Source organism: Phyllobates terribilis, unplaced genomic scaffold, assembly GCF_046119375.1.
Source record: "Phyllobates terribilis strain yellow unplaced genomic scaffold, ASM4611937v1 Scaffold_10__3_contigs__length_209671492, whole genome shotgun sequence".
Classification (NCBI taxonomy): domain Eukaryota; kingdom Metazoa; phylum Chordata; class Amphibia; order Anura; family Dendrobatidae; genus Phyllobates; species Phyllobates terribilis.
In genome coordinates, this window is record NW_027362770.1 from 195,905,979 (window position 1) to 195,924,899 (window position 18,921).

At 48.3% G+C, this 18,921-nt stretch overlaps 1 protein-coding gene across 2 annotated transcripts in view; it reads left to right on the forward strand.

Moving 5' to 3' along the window:
* The first annotated feature begins 17,504 nt into the window (after window positions 1-17,504).
* The window catches only part of LOC141164857 (uncharacterized), a 235,785-nt gene continuing 234,368 nt past the window's right edge, over window positions 17,505-18,921 (forward strand). The window contains exon 1 of one of the 2 annotated variants that reach the window (XM_073650494.1): window positions 17,505-18,139. In XM_073650494.1, coding sequence (XP_073506595.1) covers window positions 17,529-18,139 — 611 coding nt within the window. In that variant the 5' untranslated portion in view covers window positions 17,505-17,528. The remainder of the gene's footprint in view (window positions 18,140-18,921) is intronic. The other variant, XM_073650493.1, reaches the window with a different exon arrangement.

Genomic DNA, 18,921 nt, shown 5'->3' on the forward strand with positions numbered 1-18,921 from the left:
TGTACATAGGAGCAGTATTATAGTAGTTATATTCTTGTACACAGGGAGCAGTATTATAGTAGTTATATTCTTGTACATAGGAGCAGTAATATAGTAGTTATATTCTTGTACATAGGGGCAGTATTATAGTAGTTATATTCTTGTACATAGGGGCAGTATTATAGTAGTTATATTCTTGTACATAGGAGCAGTATTATAGTAGTTATATTCCTGTACATAGGAGCAGTATTATAGTAGTTATATTCTTGTACATAGGGGCAGTATTATAGTAGTTATATTCTTGTACATAGGGGCAGTATTATAGTAGTTATATTCTTGTACATAGGGGCAGTATTATAGTAGTTATATTCTTGTACATAGGGGCAGTATTATAGTACTTATATTCTTGTACATAGGGAGCAGTATTATAGTAGTTATATTCTTGTACATAGGAGCAGTATTATAGTAGTTATATTCTTGTACATAGGGGCAGTATTATAGTAGTTATATTCTTGTACATAGGGGCAGTATTATAGTAGTTATATTCTTGTACATAGGAGGCAGTATTATAGTAGTTATATTCTTGTACATGAGAGCAGTATTATAGTAGTTATAGTCTTGTACATAGGGGCAGTATTATAGTAGTTATATTCTTGTATACAGGGAGTAGTATTATAGTAGTTATATTCTTGTACATATGGACAGTATTATAGTAGTTATATTCTTGTACATAGGAGCAGTATTATAGTAGTTATATTCTTGTACATAAGGGCAGTATTATAGTAGTTATATTCTTGTACACAGGGAGCAGTATTGTAGTAGTTAGATTCTTGTACATAGGGGGAAGTATTATAGTAGTTATATTCTTGTACATAGGGGGCAGTATTATAGTAGTTATATTCTCGTACATAGGAGCAGTATTATAGTAGTTATATTCTTGTACACAGGGAGCAGTATTATAGTACTTATATTCTTGTACATAGGAGCAGTATTATAGTACTTATATTCTTGTACATAGGAGCAGTATTATAGTACTTATATTCTTGTACATAGGAGCAGTATTATAGTACTTATATTCTAGTACATAGGGGCAGTATTATAGTAGTTATATTTTTGTACATAGGGGGCAGTATTATAGTAGTTTTATTCTTGTACATAGGAGCAGTATTATAGTAGTTATATTCTTGTACACAGGGAGCAGTATTATAGTAGTTATATTCTTGTACATAGGAGCAGTATTATAGTAGTTATATTCTTGTATACAGGGAGTAGTATTATAGTAGTTATATTCTTGTACATATGGACAGTATTATAGTAGTTATATTCTTGTACATAGGGGCAGTATTATAGTAGTTATATTCTTGTACACAGGGAGCAGTATTGTAGTTAGATTCTTGTACATAGGGGGAAGTATTATAGTAGTTATATTCTTGTACATAGGGGGCAGTATTATAGTAGTTATATTCTTGTACATAGGAGCAGTATTATAGTAGTTATATTCTTGTACATAGGGGCAGTATTATAGTAGTTATATTCTTGTACATAGGGGCAGTATTATAGTAGTTATATTCTTGTACATAGGAGGCAGTATTATAGTAGTTATATTCTTGTACATAAGAGTAGTATTATAGTAGTTATATTCTTGTACATAGGGAGCAGTATTATAGTAGTTATATTCTTGTACATAGCGGCAGTATTATAGCAGTTAGATTCTTGTACATAGGAGCAGTATTATAGTAGTTATATTCTTGTACATAGGGGCAGTATTATAGTAGTTATATTCTTGTACATATGGACGGTATTATAGTAGTTATATTCTTGTACATAGGGGCGGTATTATAGCAGTTAGATTCTTGTACATAGGAGCAGTATTATAGCAGTTATATTCTTGTACATAGGGGCAGTATTATAGTAGTTATATTCTAGTACATAGGGGCAGTATTATAGTAGTTATATTCTTGTACATAGGGGCAGTATTATAGTAGTTATATTCTTGTACATATGGACAGTATTATAGTAGTTATACTCTTGTACATAGGAGCAGTATTATAGTAGTTATATTCTTGTACATAGGGGCAGTATTATAGTAGTTAAATTCTTGTACATAGGAGCAGTATTATGGTAGTTATATTCTTGTACATAGGAGCAGTATTATAGTAGTTATATTCTTGTACATAGGGGCAGTATTATAGTAGTTATATTCTTGTACATAGGGGCAGTATTATAGTAGTTATATTCTTGTACATAAGAGCAGTATTATAGTAGTTATATTCTTGTACATAGGGGGCAGTATTATAGTAGTTATATTCTTGTATACAGGGAGTAGTATTATAGTAGTTATATTCTTGTACATATGGACAGTATTATAGTAGTTATATTCTTGTACATAGGAGCAGTATTATAGTAGTTATATTCTTGTACATAGGGGCAGTATTATAGTAGTTATATTCTTGTACACAGGGAGCAGTATTGTAGTAGTTAGATTCTTGTACATAGGGGGAAGTATTATAGTAGTTATATTCTTGTACATAGGGGGCAGTATTATAGTAGTTATATTCTTGTACATAGGAGCAGTATTATAGTAGTTATATTCTTGTACATAGGGGGCAGTATTATAGTAGTTATATTCTTGTACATAGGGAGCAGTATTATAGTAGTTATATTCTTGTACATAGGGAGCAGTATTATAGTAGTTATATTCTTGTACATGGGAGCAGTATTATAGTAGTTATATTCTTGTACATAGGGAGCAGTATTATAGTAGTTATATTCTTGTACATAGGGGCAGTATTATAGTAGTTATATTCTTGTACATAGGGGCAGTATTATAGTAGTCAAACCTCCTTCCCTTCCGAGCCCTGCCATGCGCCCAAACAGTGATTTTCTCCCACATATGTGGTATCTGCACACTCAGGAGAAATTACACAACAAATTTTGGGGTCCATTTTTTCCTGTTACCCCTGCAAAAATAAAAAAGTTTGGGTCTAAAGTAAAATTTTGGTGAAAAAAAGTTAAATGTTCATTATTTTCTTCCACATTTCAAAAATTCCCGTGAAGCACCTGAAGGGTTAATAAACTTCTTGAATGTGTTTTTGAGCACCTTGAGGGGTGCAGTTTTCAGAATGATGTCAGTTTGGGGTATTTTCTGTCATGTAGACCCCTCAAAGTCACTTCAAATGTGATATGGTCCCTAAATAAAATGGTTTTGTAACTTTTGTTGAAAAAATTAGAAATCGCTGGTCAACTTTTAACCCCTTATAACTTCCTACCAAGAAAAATTTTGGCTCCAAAATTGTACTGATGTAAAGTAGTCATGTGGGAAATGTTATTTATTAACTATTTTGTGTGACATATCGCTCTGATTTAAGGGGATGAATATTCAAATTTTAAAAATTGCAAAATTTTTGCCAAATCTCCATTTTTTCACAAATAAGCGCAAGTGATATCCAGGAAATTTTGCTACTATAATGAAGGACAATATGTCACGAAAAAACAGTCTCAGAATCAGGGGGATCCGTTGAAGCTCCAGAGTAATTACCTCGTAAAGTGACAGTGGTCAGAATTGTCAAAATTGGCTTGGTCATAGTAGGCCTTTTGGGGTACACCCGTTAAATAGGTGGCCAACACCTCCGCCCACTGCTCCGGTTGCAGCTTTTCCCACTCTGCTACCCTTTCGAAAACAGTTAGAAATTAATCAACATCATCCGCCTTCCGGACGCAGGATACATCACCTGGAGTTGGCGGAAGTGCGGTTTCTCTGGTGTGGATTTTCCTTGCCAGGAGATCCATCTGCCGTTGTTGTTGTTGGAGCTGTTGTATCAGGAGTTTATTTGTCTCCTGCTGCATTTGCTGCTGCTCACGGTGCTGCTGTTGTAGGCTCTGCTTCTGCTGGCTCTGCAAATGTTGCTGGTGTTGCTGCTGCTGATTTTGGAGCAAGTGCTTAAGGAGATCCTCCATGCTACCGGACATCTCTGGCTGGCAGGCTGGCGGCCTTTACCCACGACATACACCAGTCTCTGTGGCAGATGCCCGTGTTCCTGGAATCTTGACCGCATTCTCCACCAACTGTTGTAAGTCGACTCACTCGACTGCTTCCAGAAGTAGACTTAGTACATGGTTTCCTCTGCAGGTTTAATGTATGGCATAAAGCTCTACAAATTCAGTAAAATAAACATGGCCTTCCTGGTATAACGTTAAAACAAAAGGTAAATGATAGCACAGTCCATAAAAATGTTGGGTTTGTCCACATGGTTTGTAGCCCAACCTTCCGCTCCTCCTCAGCTATTGCTGTCCAGTCTGGAGTCCTTGCCTCTCCAAACACACAACAACAGAACAAAAATAGTGCCTTGCTCAACCACACCCTGAGGGGAGGTAGGGTGAATGACTTTCCACCCATCTCTATGCCATTCACACAAAACCACGCCCTTCACAACGGTGATTACACCCCCAACACATAACATGCTGAGGAAAAGTTGTAAGTTCAGTTCACACAGGCTAGCAGCCGTAGTGACACATACCTCCCCTCATATATAACACCAGTGACTCTGTCACTCCTTACATAGCTGTTATTATTGCTGGTAATATTGTGCATCAATTGTGAAGACATAAATGAACTCAAAGTAAGTATTTCACATTAATTAGCATTATATTGTGCTCAGAGACATGTTATTAACTCTGTGTGTTGCACTGACCTGCGGCAGCATTTCGTTGTCGTTCTGGCACAGGAGAACTTTTATCTCTTCTGTATTCAACCCATAAATCTCATTGGCTTTTAAAATCGGGAGGTTATGATCTGATATAATATCATGAGAAAACCAGCAGTATTTCCTGAAACATAAGAAATGTGTGATATGGCCTGATGACCCGTGTATCTAATCCTGTAATGTGTGATATAGTTGCCTTAATTTATTAGCCTAAATTTAACACCTTGTACATTACTCCCCGGTCACCCACCTCCTGCCCTGTACATTACTCCCCGGTCACCCACCTCCTTCCCTGTACATTACTCCCCGGTCACCCACCTCCTTCCCTGTACATTACTCCCCGGTCACCCACCTCCTGCCCTGTACATTACTCCCCGGTCACCCACCTCCCGTCCTGTACATTACTCCCTGGTCACCCACCTCCTGCCCTGTACATTACTCCCCGGTCACCTACCTCCCGCCCTGTACATTGCTCCCCGGTCACCCACCTCCTGCCGTGTACATTACCTCCCGGTCACCGACCTCCTGCCCTGTACATTACTCCCCGGTCACCTACCTCCTGCCCTGTACATTACTCCACGGTCACCCACCTCCAGGCCTGTACATTACTCCCCGGTCACCCACCTCCCGTCCTGTACATTACTCCCCGGTCACCCACCTCCCGCTCTGTACATTACTCCCCGGTCACCCACATCCCGCCCTGTACATTACTCCCCGGTCACCCACCTCCTGCCCTATACATTACTCCCCGGTCACCCACCTCCTCTCCTGGACATTACTCCCCGGTCACCCACCTCCCGTCCTGTACATTACTCCCCGGTCACCCACCTCCCGTCCTGTACATTACTCCCCGGTCACCCACCTCCCGCCCTGTACATTACTCCCCAGTCACTTACCTCCCGCCCTGTACATTACTCCCCAGTCACCCACCTCCCGTCCTGTACATTACTCTCCGGTGATCCACCTCCTGTCCTGTACATTACTCCCCGGTCACCCACCTCCAGCCCAGTACATTACTCCCCGGTCACCCACCTCCCGTCCTCTACATTACTCCCCGGTCACCCACCTCCCGTCCTCTACATTACTCCTCGGTCACCCACCTCCTGTCCTGTACATTACTTCTCGGTCACCCACCTCCTGTCCTGTACATTACTCCACGGTCACCCCCCTCCAGCCCTGTACATTAGTCCCTGGTCACTCACCTCCTGTCCTGTACATTACTCCCCGGTCACCCACCTCCTTTCCTGTACATTACTCCCCGGTCACCCACCTCCCGCCCTGTACATTACTCCCCGGTCACCCACCTCCTCTCCTGTACATTACTCCCCGGTCACCCACCTACCGCCCTGTACATTACTCCACAGTCACCCACCTCCCGTCCTGTACATTACTCCTCGGTCACCCACCTCCCGTTCTGTACATTACTCCCCGGTAACCCACCTCCCGTCCTGTACATTACTCCCCGGTCACCCACCTCCAGCCCTGAACATTACTCCCCGGTTACCCACCTCCTGCCCTGTACATTACTCCCCAGTCAACCACCTCCCGTCCTGTGCATTACTCCCCGGTCACCCACCTCCCGTCCTGTACATTACTCCCCGGTCACCCACCTCCTCTCCTGTACATTACTCCCCGGTCACCCACCTCCTCTCCTGTACATTACTCCCTGGTCACCCTCCTCCCGTCCTGTACATTACTCCCTGGTCACCCACCTCCCGTCCTGTACATTACTCCCCGGTCACCCACCTCCCGTCCTGTACATTACTCCCCGGTCACCCACCTCCCGTCCTGTACATTACTCCCCGGTCACCCTCCTCCCGTCCTGTACATTACTCCCGGGTCACCCATCTCCCGTCTTGTACATTACTCCCCGGTCACCCACCTCCTCTCCTGTACATTACTCCCTGGTCACCCACCTCCAGTCCTGTACATTACTCCCCGGTCACCCACCTCTTCTTCTGTACATTACTCCCCGGTCACCCACCTCCCGTCCTGTACATTACTTCCCGGTCACCCACCTCCCGTCCTGTACATTACTCTCCGGTCACCCACCTCCAGCCCTGTACATTACTCCCCGGTCACCCACCTCCAGCACTTGTCCTTCACGTAGTATCGGCACAGGTGCAGCTTGTTGCATTTCTCCTCCATTTCACCCTTCAGATATTTGGGGCAGATTCTCACAGCGTTTCGGGCAAAGACGAGATCTTCAACCAGTGACAGCTTCTGGGGTTCGGCTTGCAGGATTTCTTGACACATTTTGTGAGAAAGTTTCAAAAATTCCCTCAACTGCTCCCTTTTCAGCCGACCCCCATGTGAGCAAAGCAGTTTGGTTACAGATTCAAGGACTGTGGGGTCCGACATGAATCCTAAGGACGTTGCGTACCTGGAGAGAGTGCGCTGCTCAGAGCATCTTTTTGAAGAGGGAGGATCCTGCACAGCTCTGCCGAGAAACGAAACTGGAAATCAAGTGTTTACCCACAGCGAGATGCTGAGCAAGGCCGACAAGAGAAGTGGTACTGTGCAGTGTATATATACAGGAGGAGTGGTACTGTGCAGTGTATATATGCAGGAGGAGTGGTACTGTACAGTGTATATATACAGGACAGGAGCAGTGGTACTGTGCAGTGTATATATACAGGACAGGAGGAGTGGTACTGTGCAGTGTATATATACAGGAGGAGTGGTACTGTGCAGTGTATATATACAGGACAGGAGGAGTGGTACTGTGCAGTGTATATATACAGGACAGGAGGAGTGGTACTGTGCAGTGTATATATACAGGACAGGAGGAGTGGTACTGTGCAGTGTATATATACAGGAGGAGTGGTACTGTGCAGTGTATATATGCAGGAGGAGTGGTACTGTACAGTGTATATATACAGGACAGGAGGAGTGGTACTGTGCAGTGTATATATACAGGACAGGAGGAGTGGTACTGTGCAATGTATATATACAGGACAGGAGGAGTGGTACTGTGCAGTGTATATATACAGGACAGGAGGAGTGGTACTGTGCAGTGTATATATACAGGACAGGAGAAGTGGTACTGTGCAGTGTATATATACAGGACAGGAGGAGTGGTACTGTGCAGTGTATATATACAGGACAGGAGGAGTGGTACTGTGCAGTGTATATATACAGGAGGAGTGGTACTGTGCAGTGTATATATACAGGACAGGAGAAGTGGTACTGTGCAGTGTATATATACAGGACAGGAGGAGTGGTACTGTGCAGTGTATATATACAGGACAGGAGGAGTGGTACTGTGCAGCATATATATACAGGACAGGAGGAGTGGTACTGTGCAGTGTGTATATACAGGACAGGAGGAGTGGTACTGTGCAGTGTGTATATACAGGACAGGAGGAGTGGTACTGTGCAGTGTATATATACAGGACAGGAGGAGTGGTACTGTGCAGTGTATATATACAGGAGGAGTGGTACTGTGCAGTGTATATATACAGGAGGAGTGGTACTGTGCAGTGTATATATACAGGAGGAGTGGTACTGTGCAGTGTATATATACAGGACAGGAGGAGTGGTACTGTGCAGTGTATATATACAGGAGGAGTGGTACTGTGCAGTGTATATATACAGGACAGGAGAAGTGGTACTGTGCAGTGTATATATACAGGACAGGAGGAGTGGTACTGTGCAGTGTATATATACAGGACAGGAGGAGTGGTACTGTGCAGCATATATATACAGGACAGGAGGAGTGGTACTGTGCAGCGTATATATATAGGACAGGAGGAGTGGTACTGTGCAGTGTGTATATACAGGACAGGAGGAGTGGTACTGTGCAGTGTGTATATACAGGACAGGAGGAGTGGTACTGTGCAGTGTATATATACAGGACAGGAGGAGTGGTACTGTGCAGTGTATATATACAGGACAGGAGGAGTGGTACTGTGCAGTGTATATATACAGGACAGGAGGAGTGGTACTGTGCAGTGTATATATACAGGAGGAGTGGTACTGTGCAGTGTATATATACAGGAGGAGTGGTACTGTGCAGTGTATATATACAGGACAGGAGGAGTGGTACTGTGCAGTGTATATATACGGGACAGGAGGAGTGGTACTGTGCAGTGTATATATACAGGACAGGAGGAGTGGTACTGTGCAGTGTATATATACAGGACAGGAGGAGTGGTACTGTGCAGTGTATATATACAGGAGGAGTGGTACTGTGCAGTGTATATATACAGGACAGGAGAAGTGGTACTGTGCAGTGTATATATACAGGACAGGAGGAGTGGTACTGTGCAGTGTATATATACAGGACAGGAGGAGTGGTACTGTGCAGTGTATATATACAGGACAGGAGGAGTGGTACTGTGCAGTGTATATATACAGGAGGAGTGGTACTGTGCAGTGTATATATACAGGACAGGAGAAGTGGTACTGTGCAGTGTATATATACAGGACAGGAGGAGTGGTACTGTGCAGTGTATATATACAGGACAGGAGGAGTGGTACTGTGCAGCATATATATACAGGACAGGAGGAGTGGTACTGTGCAGTGTATATATATAGGACAGGAGGTGTGGTACTGTGCAGTGTGTATATACAGGACAGGAGGAGTGGTACTGTGCAGTGTGTATATACAGGACAGGAGGAGTGGTACTGTGCAGTGTATATATACAGGACAGGAGGAGTGGTACTGTGCAGTGTATATATACAGGACAGGAGGAGTGGTACTGTGCAGTGTATATATACAGGAGGAGTGGTACTGTGCAGTGTATATATACAGGAGGAGTGGTACTGTGCAGTGTATATATACAGGACAGGAGGAGTGGTACTGTGCAGTGTATATATACAGGACAGGAGGAGTGGTACTGTGCAGTGTATATATACAGGAGGAGTGGTACTGTGCAGTGTATATATATACAGGACAGGAGGAGTGGTACTGTGCAGTGTGTATATACAGGACAGGAGGAGTGGTACTGTGCAGTGTATATATACAGGACAGGAGGAGTGGTACTGTGCAGAGTATATAGACAGGACAGGAGGAGTGGTACTGTGCAGTGTATATAGACAGGACAGGAGGAGTTGTACTGTGCAGTGTATATATACAGGACAGGAGGAGTGGTACTGTGCAGTGTATATGTAGCACCCCGAGGACTCGGCTGCTACAGGGGTATTGCACCTCGAACCAGAGGTGTGGTATTCCACTCCCGGGTAAGGATGGAGTATGGACCAGGGCTCAGTTAGCTGCATGCACCACACACACCCCATTTCCGAGGAACAGACCAACGGTACTCCCACTAGACAGAAGTGCAGGCACGACAGCTTCTGTTCCTGGCTGGAGTGGGGAGGGGGAGGAAAACCCAGTGGTGTAGGAGCAGATAGGGGTGGGTTTCTGGGCATAGGTAGGAGCCCATTGGTTGCTAGTCACCTGGGCTCGGGTGTCAGAAGGAGGTATATAAGGTGGGCACCATCTTAGGTCAGTGTGCAGTTCAGTGGTCAGCTCAGAGAGGAGCTCAGCCAGAGAGGGCTGACAGGGAGCTGTGGCTCAGTCTGGGCCCAGCTCCAGAGCCAGGCCTGGAGTGGAGGCCAGAAACAGCAGAAAGAGAGAGGAGAAGGAGCGGAAAGGAAAGTAAGAAAGGAACTGGAACAGAGGAGAAAGGAAGCAAGGAACACAGAGAAAGGCCCAGAGACACGAAGGCAGAAGGAACCCCATATTCCCAGAGGAGATACTGGGTGAAGGGTTGGCAGAGCAGGGTACCGGAACCCAAATTGGTGGAGGCGACTAATCCTCAGCCAAAACCGGAGGTCGTGACCACATCTTGGTGCGACCCCTCACTACATCCACCAGAAAGGCATACCGTATAGGGTCAGGGAAACCGGGAGAGGTTTCGCCAACAGAAGGCCCGAGGAAGCTGGACAAAGGTGGGTCACTGGTGGGGACGGCCAGTAGAAAGGAAGAGAAGGGAGCTCTGAACCACACTCTGGAATTGCCTGGGAGTTGACCGAGTCCCTCACCTGGTGGACGCAGCACGGCTCGGGCGGTCACTCCTGGCCGAAGTGACCTGAACAACAACAGTGAGTAAAGCTTTGGAAACTGCACCCCACGTCTGTGTTTCATCGCCGCACCAGCACCATCAGTACTGGGATACTCACACCATCACTCCCATCATCCACATTAGCTGCCCTGAGGCTATACTCCTCCCATGGGGAGTTATCCCATACTCAGCTGCACAAACAACATCAGCCTCAGCGGTCTGCAGCGCAGCGGCGGTCCCCACTGACCGCAATCCACGGGTGGCGTAGTCGGACACTTATTACAACATTTAGACTGCCACTGGTTTGACCACCCTGGGCACGGACCGGGTCACCGCCACACAGAGACTACAACCCTCAGCGATCCGGCTCCGGGTACTCCCCCTGCACAGCAGAAGCGCACAGGCCCAGGGGGCGCGTCAACTTTGGCGTAGTCGGCAGGATCGTTACCAACCCGCCACAAATGGGTATCGCGTGCCTGAAGAAAATTGCACATGTACCTTAAAAAGAAGTTTCCCGCCGTCCGGAGTCGTTTCCCGCCATCCGGAGCCGATTCCCGCCATCCGGAGCCGATTCCCGCCATCGGACGCCATCTTGGACCGTTTCCCGCCATCTTCATCCGTTTTTCCCACCCTGGCAGAGCGGGCGCCATTATGTGCGCACCAAAGGACAGCAGGAAGCCACCTCCCATCGTGGGCCAGGTCCCAGAGTGGCGCCAAAGAAGGAGCTCGCCCCCACCAGCCATGAATGCAGCAATGGAGATGTCCATCAACGTGGGGGGGCTGCCACTGAAGGTGATTGTCAGCAGATGCCCCCAAGACCAACCCCCATGGGGGCGGATAGGAAAGAAAACTGTGGGGCAGGGCGCGGTCTGGATCAGTCTGGACAGACCGCACCCGGGAATGGAGGAAGCGTCCAGCAGTGCCAACACCATGGTCCGGAGCCTGTTGCAGGCCGCACCGCCAGACAGCCTAGTGGAGATCCTGGCACAGCTCCCCAGAGATCCGGAGCGTGCGCAGGCTGCGCTGGAGGACTTGGACCGGAGGATGGCCCGGCACAGCAGGATGCGCTGGCCGAGTGGAGAAGGGAGATGGTCCGGCAGGCTGGAACCCGCCAGCAGGAGGCGCCACCCGCAACCTGGAGCACGTCTGCCTCCGAGGATGGTGCAGGAGGGACGAAGACCGGAGACGACGCCGCGGAGGGAGCCGCAAGGATTGAGGCAGGTAATGGGGACGTCATCACCCCGAGCCCAGCAGCCGTAAGCCTGCCCCAGCCTCCCGTCGCAGAGCCCGAAGCCCCACTCACCACACCCGTTGCCGCGCCGCCACTGCTCCCAACTAGGCCTCAAGCGGCAGGAGCCGCGGTCACGCCCCATTCCGCGCCACGCCTCTTGACCCCGAGCGCTGCAAAAGAGGAAGTACCACCGGCCTGGTCGCAAGGCCTGGTGAACCCGGGCGCCGCTGCCCCTCCAGCGCCCTCTTCCTCAACAGTGCCACCCCCAGACCCAACCAGAATTCCCCCGGCCTGGTCGCAAGGCCGAGTACCCCCGGGCGCTGCTCCCCGATGGAGGCCCGTGGTGCCACCCCTGGGCGCAGACCTCTTTGCGCAGCATACCAGCCCGGACGGGCTGCCCTTCGTGTGGCCACCAGAGTACATCAACCCCCGTCACCGGAGGGAACGGCCCCTGTGTGAGCCTCTGATCCCGGCTCCAATCAGTGAATATGAATAGCGGTACCAGAGCGCCAATAACAGGGCAAAAATATTAAAAGGACAGATTTATTAATACACACACAACGCGTTTCGGTGGACACAGCCACCTTCATCAGGTGTGACAAGCAGCAAACAATTGATCCTTATATACATTTGACTGGGTATACAATTACTTAAAAGGGGCGGGGCCAGATACAGAGTAATACCTCTATATTAACCCCTTGAGTTCATATATGCTCAATAGAGTAAAAAGGATTGTTATAAAATAATGCCTAATGAAGCATATAGGGTTCTTATAAAAAGGATTCGCTGTAAAAAAAAAAAACAACTTGTGAATCCTATAATCTTAATACTTCATAGGATATATTGTCATCTACCACCCTATATTTTAGATTATATAAAAAAATAATAATAATAATTTTTACATACAACATAAAACAATGCATAAATATAAAGTATAAAATTACAATCAGTTTCTATCATTATAATTAGGAAAAGTAGACGAAGAAAGGAAAGAGAAAAAAAAAAAAAAAAAATTCCCAAAAAAAAAATCCCCCAAAAAAAATAAATAAATAAAAAAAAAAAAAAAAAAAAATTTTCAAAAAAAAAAAAAAAAAAAATTTTCAATTTTTTTAATTTTTTTTAATTTTTTTTTTTTTTTTTTTGGGATTTTTTTTTTTTGGGAATTTTTTTTTTTTTTCTCTTTTTTTTTTTTCTGTATCTGGCCCCGCCCCTTTTAAGTAATTGTATACCTAGTCAAATGTATATAAGGATCAATTGTTTGCTGCTTGTCACACCTGATGAAGGTGGCTGTGTCCACCGAAACGCGTTGTGTGTGTATTAATAAATCAGTCCTTTTAATATTTTTGCCCTGTTATTGGCGCTCTGGTACCGCTATTCATATTCACTGATTGTCCTTTTCCCCCTGTTGGGGTGCGGTAGAGCTGCCTTTAATCTATTGTTTTTTCACCTGTGGGAGCAATTTAATTAAAATTACTACCCTGGTTTTCCAAGCTGCGCTGCCTTAACCCCTCCGGAGCGCTGCCGGGGGTGTTGGTGAAGCTGGGCGTCTATCTCGGCATTACATGCTACTAACCTGACCACGTGATATACCACCAAGAGATCAGGATCTGTGATCGCCGCTGGAAATAGATGACAGCCACCAACAGAGCGGAGCTTGTGGAGCTTTACACTGGGGTTGTGCAGAGGTGCACAACTTCATAAGGTTAGTAGCCATCCCCACACCCCTCTACAAATTGCAATACTGAGTCACCCATTGCGCCTTGTTCTCTCCTCTCTTTACATCTGATCCCGGCTCCGGCGCCCGCCAAAATCACTCTGCTCCCGCTAGAGGACGCTCAGTTGGCATGGGATCCCACCAGTGAGAATCTCATGGGGTTCACCCAGGAGACCCGGGCGGACGCAGCCCGGCGCGAAGAGTGCTGCCGTCAACAGCTGGAGGTATTTGAGAGGGAACGGCGGGAGAGACGAATCCGCGAGGAACAGCTGCAGGCCCGGAGCGCGGAGCAGAAGCGCAGGGCCCGACAAGATCCCCGAGCCGCCCGCGGTCCCCGAGTCAACGGGACCGTAATAAAGTTCCAGCTGGAGCATGGCTGGGGCTTTATCCGAGATCATAGAACCCCCGGCGACGTCTTTGTCACCCGCAGGGACGTCGAGAGCCACCTGCCGGAGGGACACCGTGGACGTGATCTCTACCCGGGTGATGTGGTCACCTTCACCCGGCACAAGGGTGCCAAGGGACCGTACGCCCTCCACGTTCACCGGCTCACGGAAGAGGAGCTACAGTACCGCTCAGAAACGGAGTACACCGAGGGTCCGGACGGATCTGTAGACTACCCGGAAGAGCAAGGAGGACACCATTATTAGAAAATGGTAAAGTGGAACTGTAAATAGTTACCCGTCGGGGTACAAGAACCGTCGTGAAATTGTTGATCGTGTGAACTGTTACCTGTGTGCCCCTAATCCCTAACCAGGCTGAGGACTATGAGCAGCCATTCCCTTATCCCCACTGGCCGAGGACTGAGAACGGCCAACCTCTTGTAAATAGTTGCGCTTCTTAAAGCGCCCCCTACTGGTTTTATACGAAACTGCAACGTCTACCTCAGGATTAAAATGGACTGTTGCACCTTTACCTGGTCGCAAGTTGCACAGCGGCCAGAGCTCAAGAATGTTCTACTTGAAAATGTTTTATAGTGAAAAGTTTTATATACTGCTAGAATAATAATACAAATGTTTTAGGTGATGTTTTATATGATAAAAGAGTTCCAGTGGCATTAGCAAGATGTTTTATGAAAATGTTTTATACCAGTAACGTTCTAAGAGAAGAGTACCTCCCATAAAGGGACGAGTGAAAAGTTAATGTCTTATATACGAATGCATTCTAAAAATTTGTATATTTTAAATTGTCTTTGCTCTTTTCCAGCCCGAGGACGTGCTGTGATTTACCAGGGGGGAATGTAGCACCCCGAGGACTCTGCTGCTACAGGGGTATTGCACCTCGAACCAGAGGTGTGATATTCCACTCCCGGGTAAGGATGGTGTGTGGACCAGGGCTCGGTAGGCTGCATGCACCACACACACCCCATTTCCGAGGAACAGTCCAACGGTGCTCCCACTAGACAGAGTGCAGGCACGACAGCTTCTGTTCCCGGCTGTAGTGGGGAGGGGGAGGAAAACCCAGTGGTGTAGGAGCAGATAGGGGTGGGTTTCTGGGCATAGGTAGGAGCCCATTGGTTGCTAGTCACCTGGGCTCGGGTATCAGAAGGAGGTATATAAGGTGGGCACCATCTTAGGTCAGTGTGCAGTTCAGTGGTCAGCTCAGAGAGGAGCTCAGCCAGAGAGGGCTGACAGGGAGCTGTGGCTCAGTCTGGGCCCAGCTCCAGAGCCAGGCCTGGAGTGGAGGCCAGAAACAGCAGAAAGAGAGAGGAGAAGGAGCGGAAAGGAAAGTAAGAAAGGAACTGGAACAGAGGAGAAAGGAAGCAAGGAACACAGAGAAAGGCCCAGAGACACGAAGGCAGAAGGAACCCCATATTCCCAGAGGAGATACTGGGTGAAGGGTTGGCAGAGCAGGGTACTGGAACCCAAATTGGTGGAGGCGACTAATCCTCAGCCAAAACCGGAGGTCGTGACCACATCTTGGTGCGACCCCTCACTACATCCACCAGAAAGGCATACCACATAGGGTCAGGGAAACCGGGAGAGGTTTCGCCAACAGAAGGCCCGAGGAAGCTGGACAAAGGTGGGTCACTGGTGGGGACGGCCAGTAGAAAGGAAGAGAAGGGAGCTCTGAACCACACTTTGGAATTGCCTGGGAGTTGACCGAGTCCCTCACCTGGTGGACGCAGCACGGCTCGGGCGGTCACTCCTGGCCGAAGTGACCTGAACAACAACAGTGAGTAAAGCTTTGGAAACTGCACCCCACGTCTCTGTGTTTCATCGCCGCACCAGCACCATCAGTACTGGGACACTCACACCATCACTCCCATCATCCACATTAGCTGCCCTGAGGCAATACTCCTCCCGTGGGGAGTTATCCCATACTCAGCTGCACAAACAACATCAGCCTCAGCGGTCTGCAGCGCAGCGGCGGTCCCCACTGACCGCAATCCACGGGTGGCGTAGTCGGACACTTATTACAACATTTAGACTGCCACTGGTTTGACCACCCTGGGCACGGACCAGGTCACCGCCACACGGAGACTACAACCCTCAGCGATCCGGCTCCGGGTATTCCCCCTGCACAGCAGAAGCGCACAGGCCCAGGGGGCGCGTCATATATATACAGGATAGGAGGAGTGGTACTGTGCAGTGTATATATACAGGACAGGAGGAGTGGTACTGTGCAGTGTATATAGACAGGACAGGAGGACTGGTACTGTGCAGTGTATATATACAGGACAGGAGGAGTGGTACTGAGCAGTGTATATATACAGGACAGGAGGAGTGGTACTGAGCAGTGTATATATACAGGACAGGAGGAGTGGTACTGTGCAGTGTATATATACAGGAGGAGTGGTACTGTGCAGTGTATATACAGGACAGGAGAAGTGGTACTGTGCAGTGTGTATAAACAGGAGAAGTGGTACTGTGCAGTGTATATATACAGGAGGAGTGGTACTGTGCAGTGTATATATGCAGGAGGAGTGGTACTGTACAGTGTATATATACAGAACAGGAGGAGTGGTACTGTGCAGTGTATATATACAGGACAGGAGGAGTGGTACTGTGCAGAGTATATAGACAGGACAGGAGGAGTGGTATTGTGCAGTGTATATATACAGGACAGGAGGAGTGGTACTGTGCAGTGTATATATACAGGATAGGAGGAGTGGTACTGTGCAGTGTATATATACAGGACAGGAGGAGTGGTACTGTGCAGTGTATATATACAGGACAGGAGGAGTGGTACTGTGCAGAGTATATAGACAGGACAGGAGGACTGGTACTGTGCAGTGTATATATACAGGACAGGAGGACTGGTACTGTGCAGTGTATATATACAGGACAGGAGGAGTGGTACTGTGCAGTGTATATATACAGGACAGGAGGAGTGGTACTGTGCAGTGTATATATACAGGACAGGAGGAGTGGTACTGTGCAGTGTATATATACAGGAGGAGTGGTACTGTGCAGTGTATATACAGGACAGGAGAAGTGGTACTGTGCAGTGTGTATAAACAGGAGAAGTGGTACTGTGCAGTGTATATATACAGGAGGAGTGGTACTGTGCAGTGTATATATACAGGACAGAATAAATGGTACTGTGCAGTGTATACACACAGGACATGAGGAGTGGTGCTGAGAGTAGCACCTGCCTCCTGAGCTCAAGCACTTCCAGGAGGAGGGTCGTCATCTGCCTCTCTTCTCCCCAGGGAGAGGCAGGCCTACTGGGAGGCCGGCATGGCTTCCCAGCCTCCTATCACCCGGTCTATGCCGGCGGGGGAGAAGGAGCCTCAACAACCGGCCCAGGAGGGAGTGAGGAGATCGGGAAGGGTGAGGAAGAGTACATCCACCTGCTCAAACCCCGAGACGGTTCATCACCCGCCCAGAGAGGGAGACCGGGGCACCCCAGGCCCCAGGAACAAGAGCCCAGCAAGATCCTGGGGGAAGATGAGCTCCAGCGAGTCCACAAGTTCCTTCTCCTCCCGAGTGGTCGCCACGTTGCGAGAGTACGAGGACGCCGGCAAAGCACTAACCCAGCTGAAAGAGGAGCTGAGGGAGGCCCGGATCCTGAACACCCGGGCGTCCAACAAGGAAAGACCCGCGACCTCCCAGAGGTTTAAAGCCCTCAGAGACGAGGTGGTCAGGTTAGTGCTCCTCCGGGAGGGGATTGAGAAAAGCGCAGGTCCCTTCCTGGAGAGGTTTAAGAACCAGCGGCGGTTCTCAGAAATGAAGGGGTTAAACACCTCAGGAGACCCACCAGCCGGCATCCTTAGTGAAGAGGAGGAGGAGGATGAAGCGGTGACTGGAGTCTCAGTTGCTGGAGCCAGTGAGGGGCAGAGCCGGAGCTCAAGTGGTCTCCCTGCAGGGCAGAGGACTCCGACAGCAGAGGCTGGAGTGACGGGGGAGGAGGAGGAAGGAGGACTGCTGAGGGAGATCCGACTGCTGGAGTCTCCAGTGGACCCGACAAAGTTTTCTTTCGGTGAGGACAAACCAGTGGAGGAGACCAAGAGGAGGAAGAGGAAGACCGGAGGAGCTGCACAGGAGGTGGTGAGTTACAAGTATGTACCAATGTCTGATGTTGCGCCTGCCACCTTCTGTTTAAACCCCACCAAACCTAAAGGCACGGGCTCTGCAGTGGGCTCGAGGCAGAGGCAAGGTGGGGAGAGGAGAAGGACGTCCGGCGATGCTGCCATCTGTGCGGGGAACAGTGCAGGGGGCGAGGCTGTGGAGGTACTCACAGCGCCGGACATAGGAAGTTCTGTGGAGTTTCCCTCCCTGCCCTCTGCAGCTAAGCCGGTTATCACTGGGGTTGGGGGGGCAGGGAAGGATGTGAAAAACACATCTGCAAAGAATACTGGGCGCACTGCTGCGACAGGGGGGGCAATGTGCCCCAGCGCCCAAAAAGGACACTAAGACCCCAAAGTCTGTGGGTGCAGGGCGGGCAGAGGTGCCGAGAAAACAGTCTGGCCAGAACAAGGACCAAAATGCTGCAGTAGGGGGGCAGGGCACTCCTGGAGATGACCTGCAGAAAGCCAGCAGCAACCAAAGGGAAACGGGTGTGGTGCTGCAGGGAAAGGAGTCTCTGGGAGTGCTCCCCTCCCCCGGCCCAGCAGGTGTGAGTGCAGAGACACCAGACACAAGGGAGGAAGGAATGGAGGTGACTGTGGAAGGTGCAGAGAACAGCAGAGGTAATGGGGTGACAAGTAAAGGGAATGGAAGTAGTGGTGCAGTGAATGATGGGAGTAATGGTGGAGCAGATGCTGGGAGTAATGGTGGAGCAGATAGTGAGAGTAGTAGGAATGGTGGAAGTAGTGGTGTAGCAAATGGTGGGGGTAGTGGT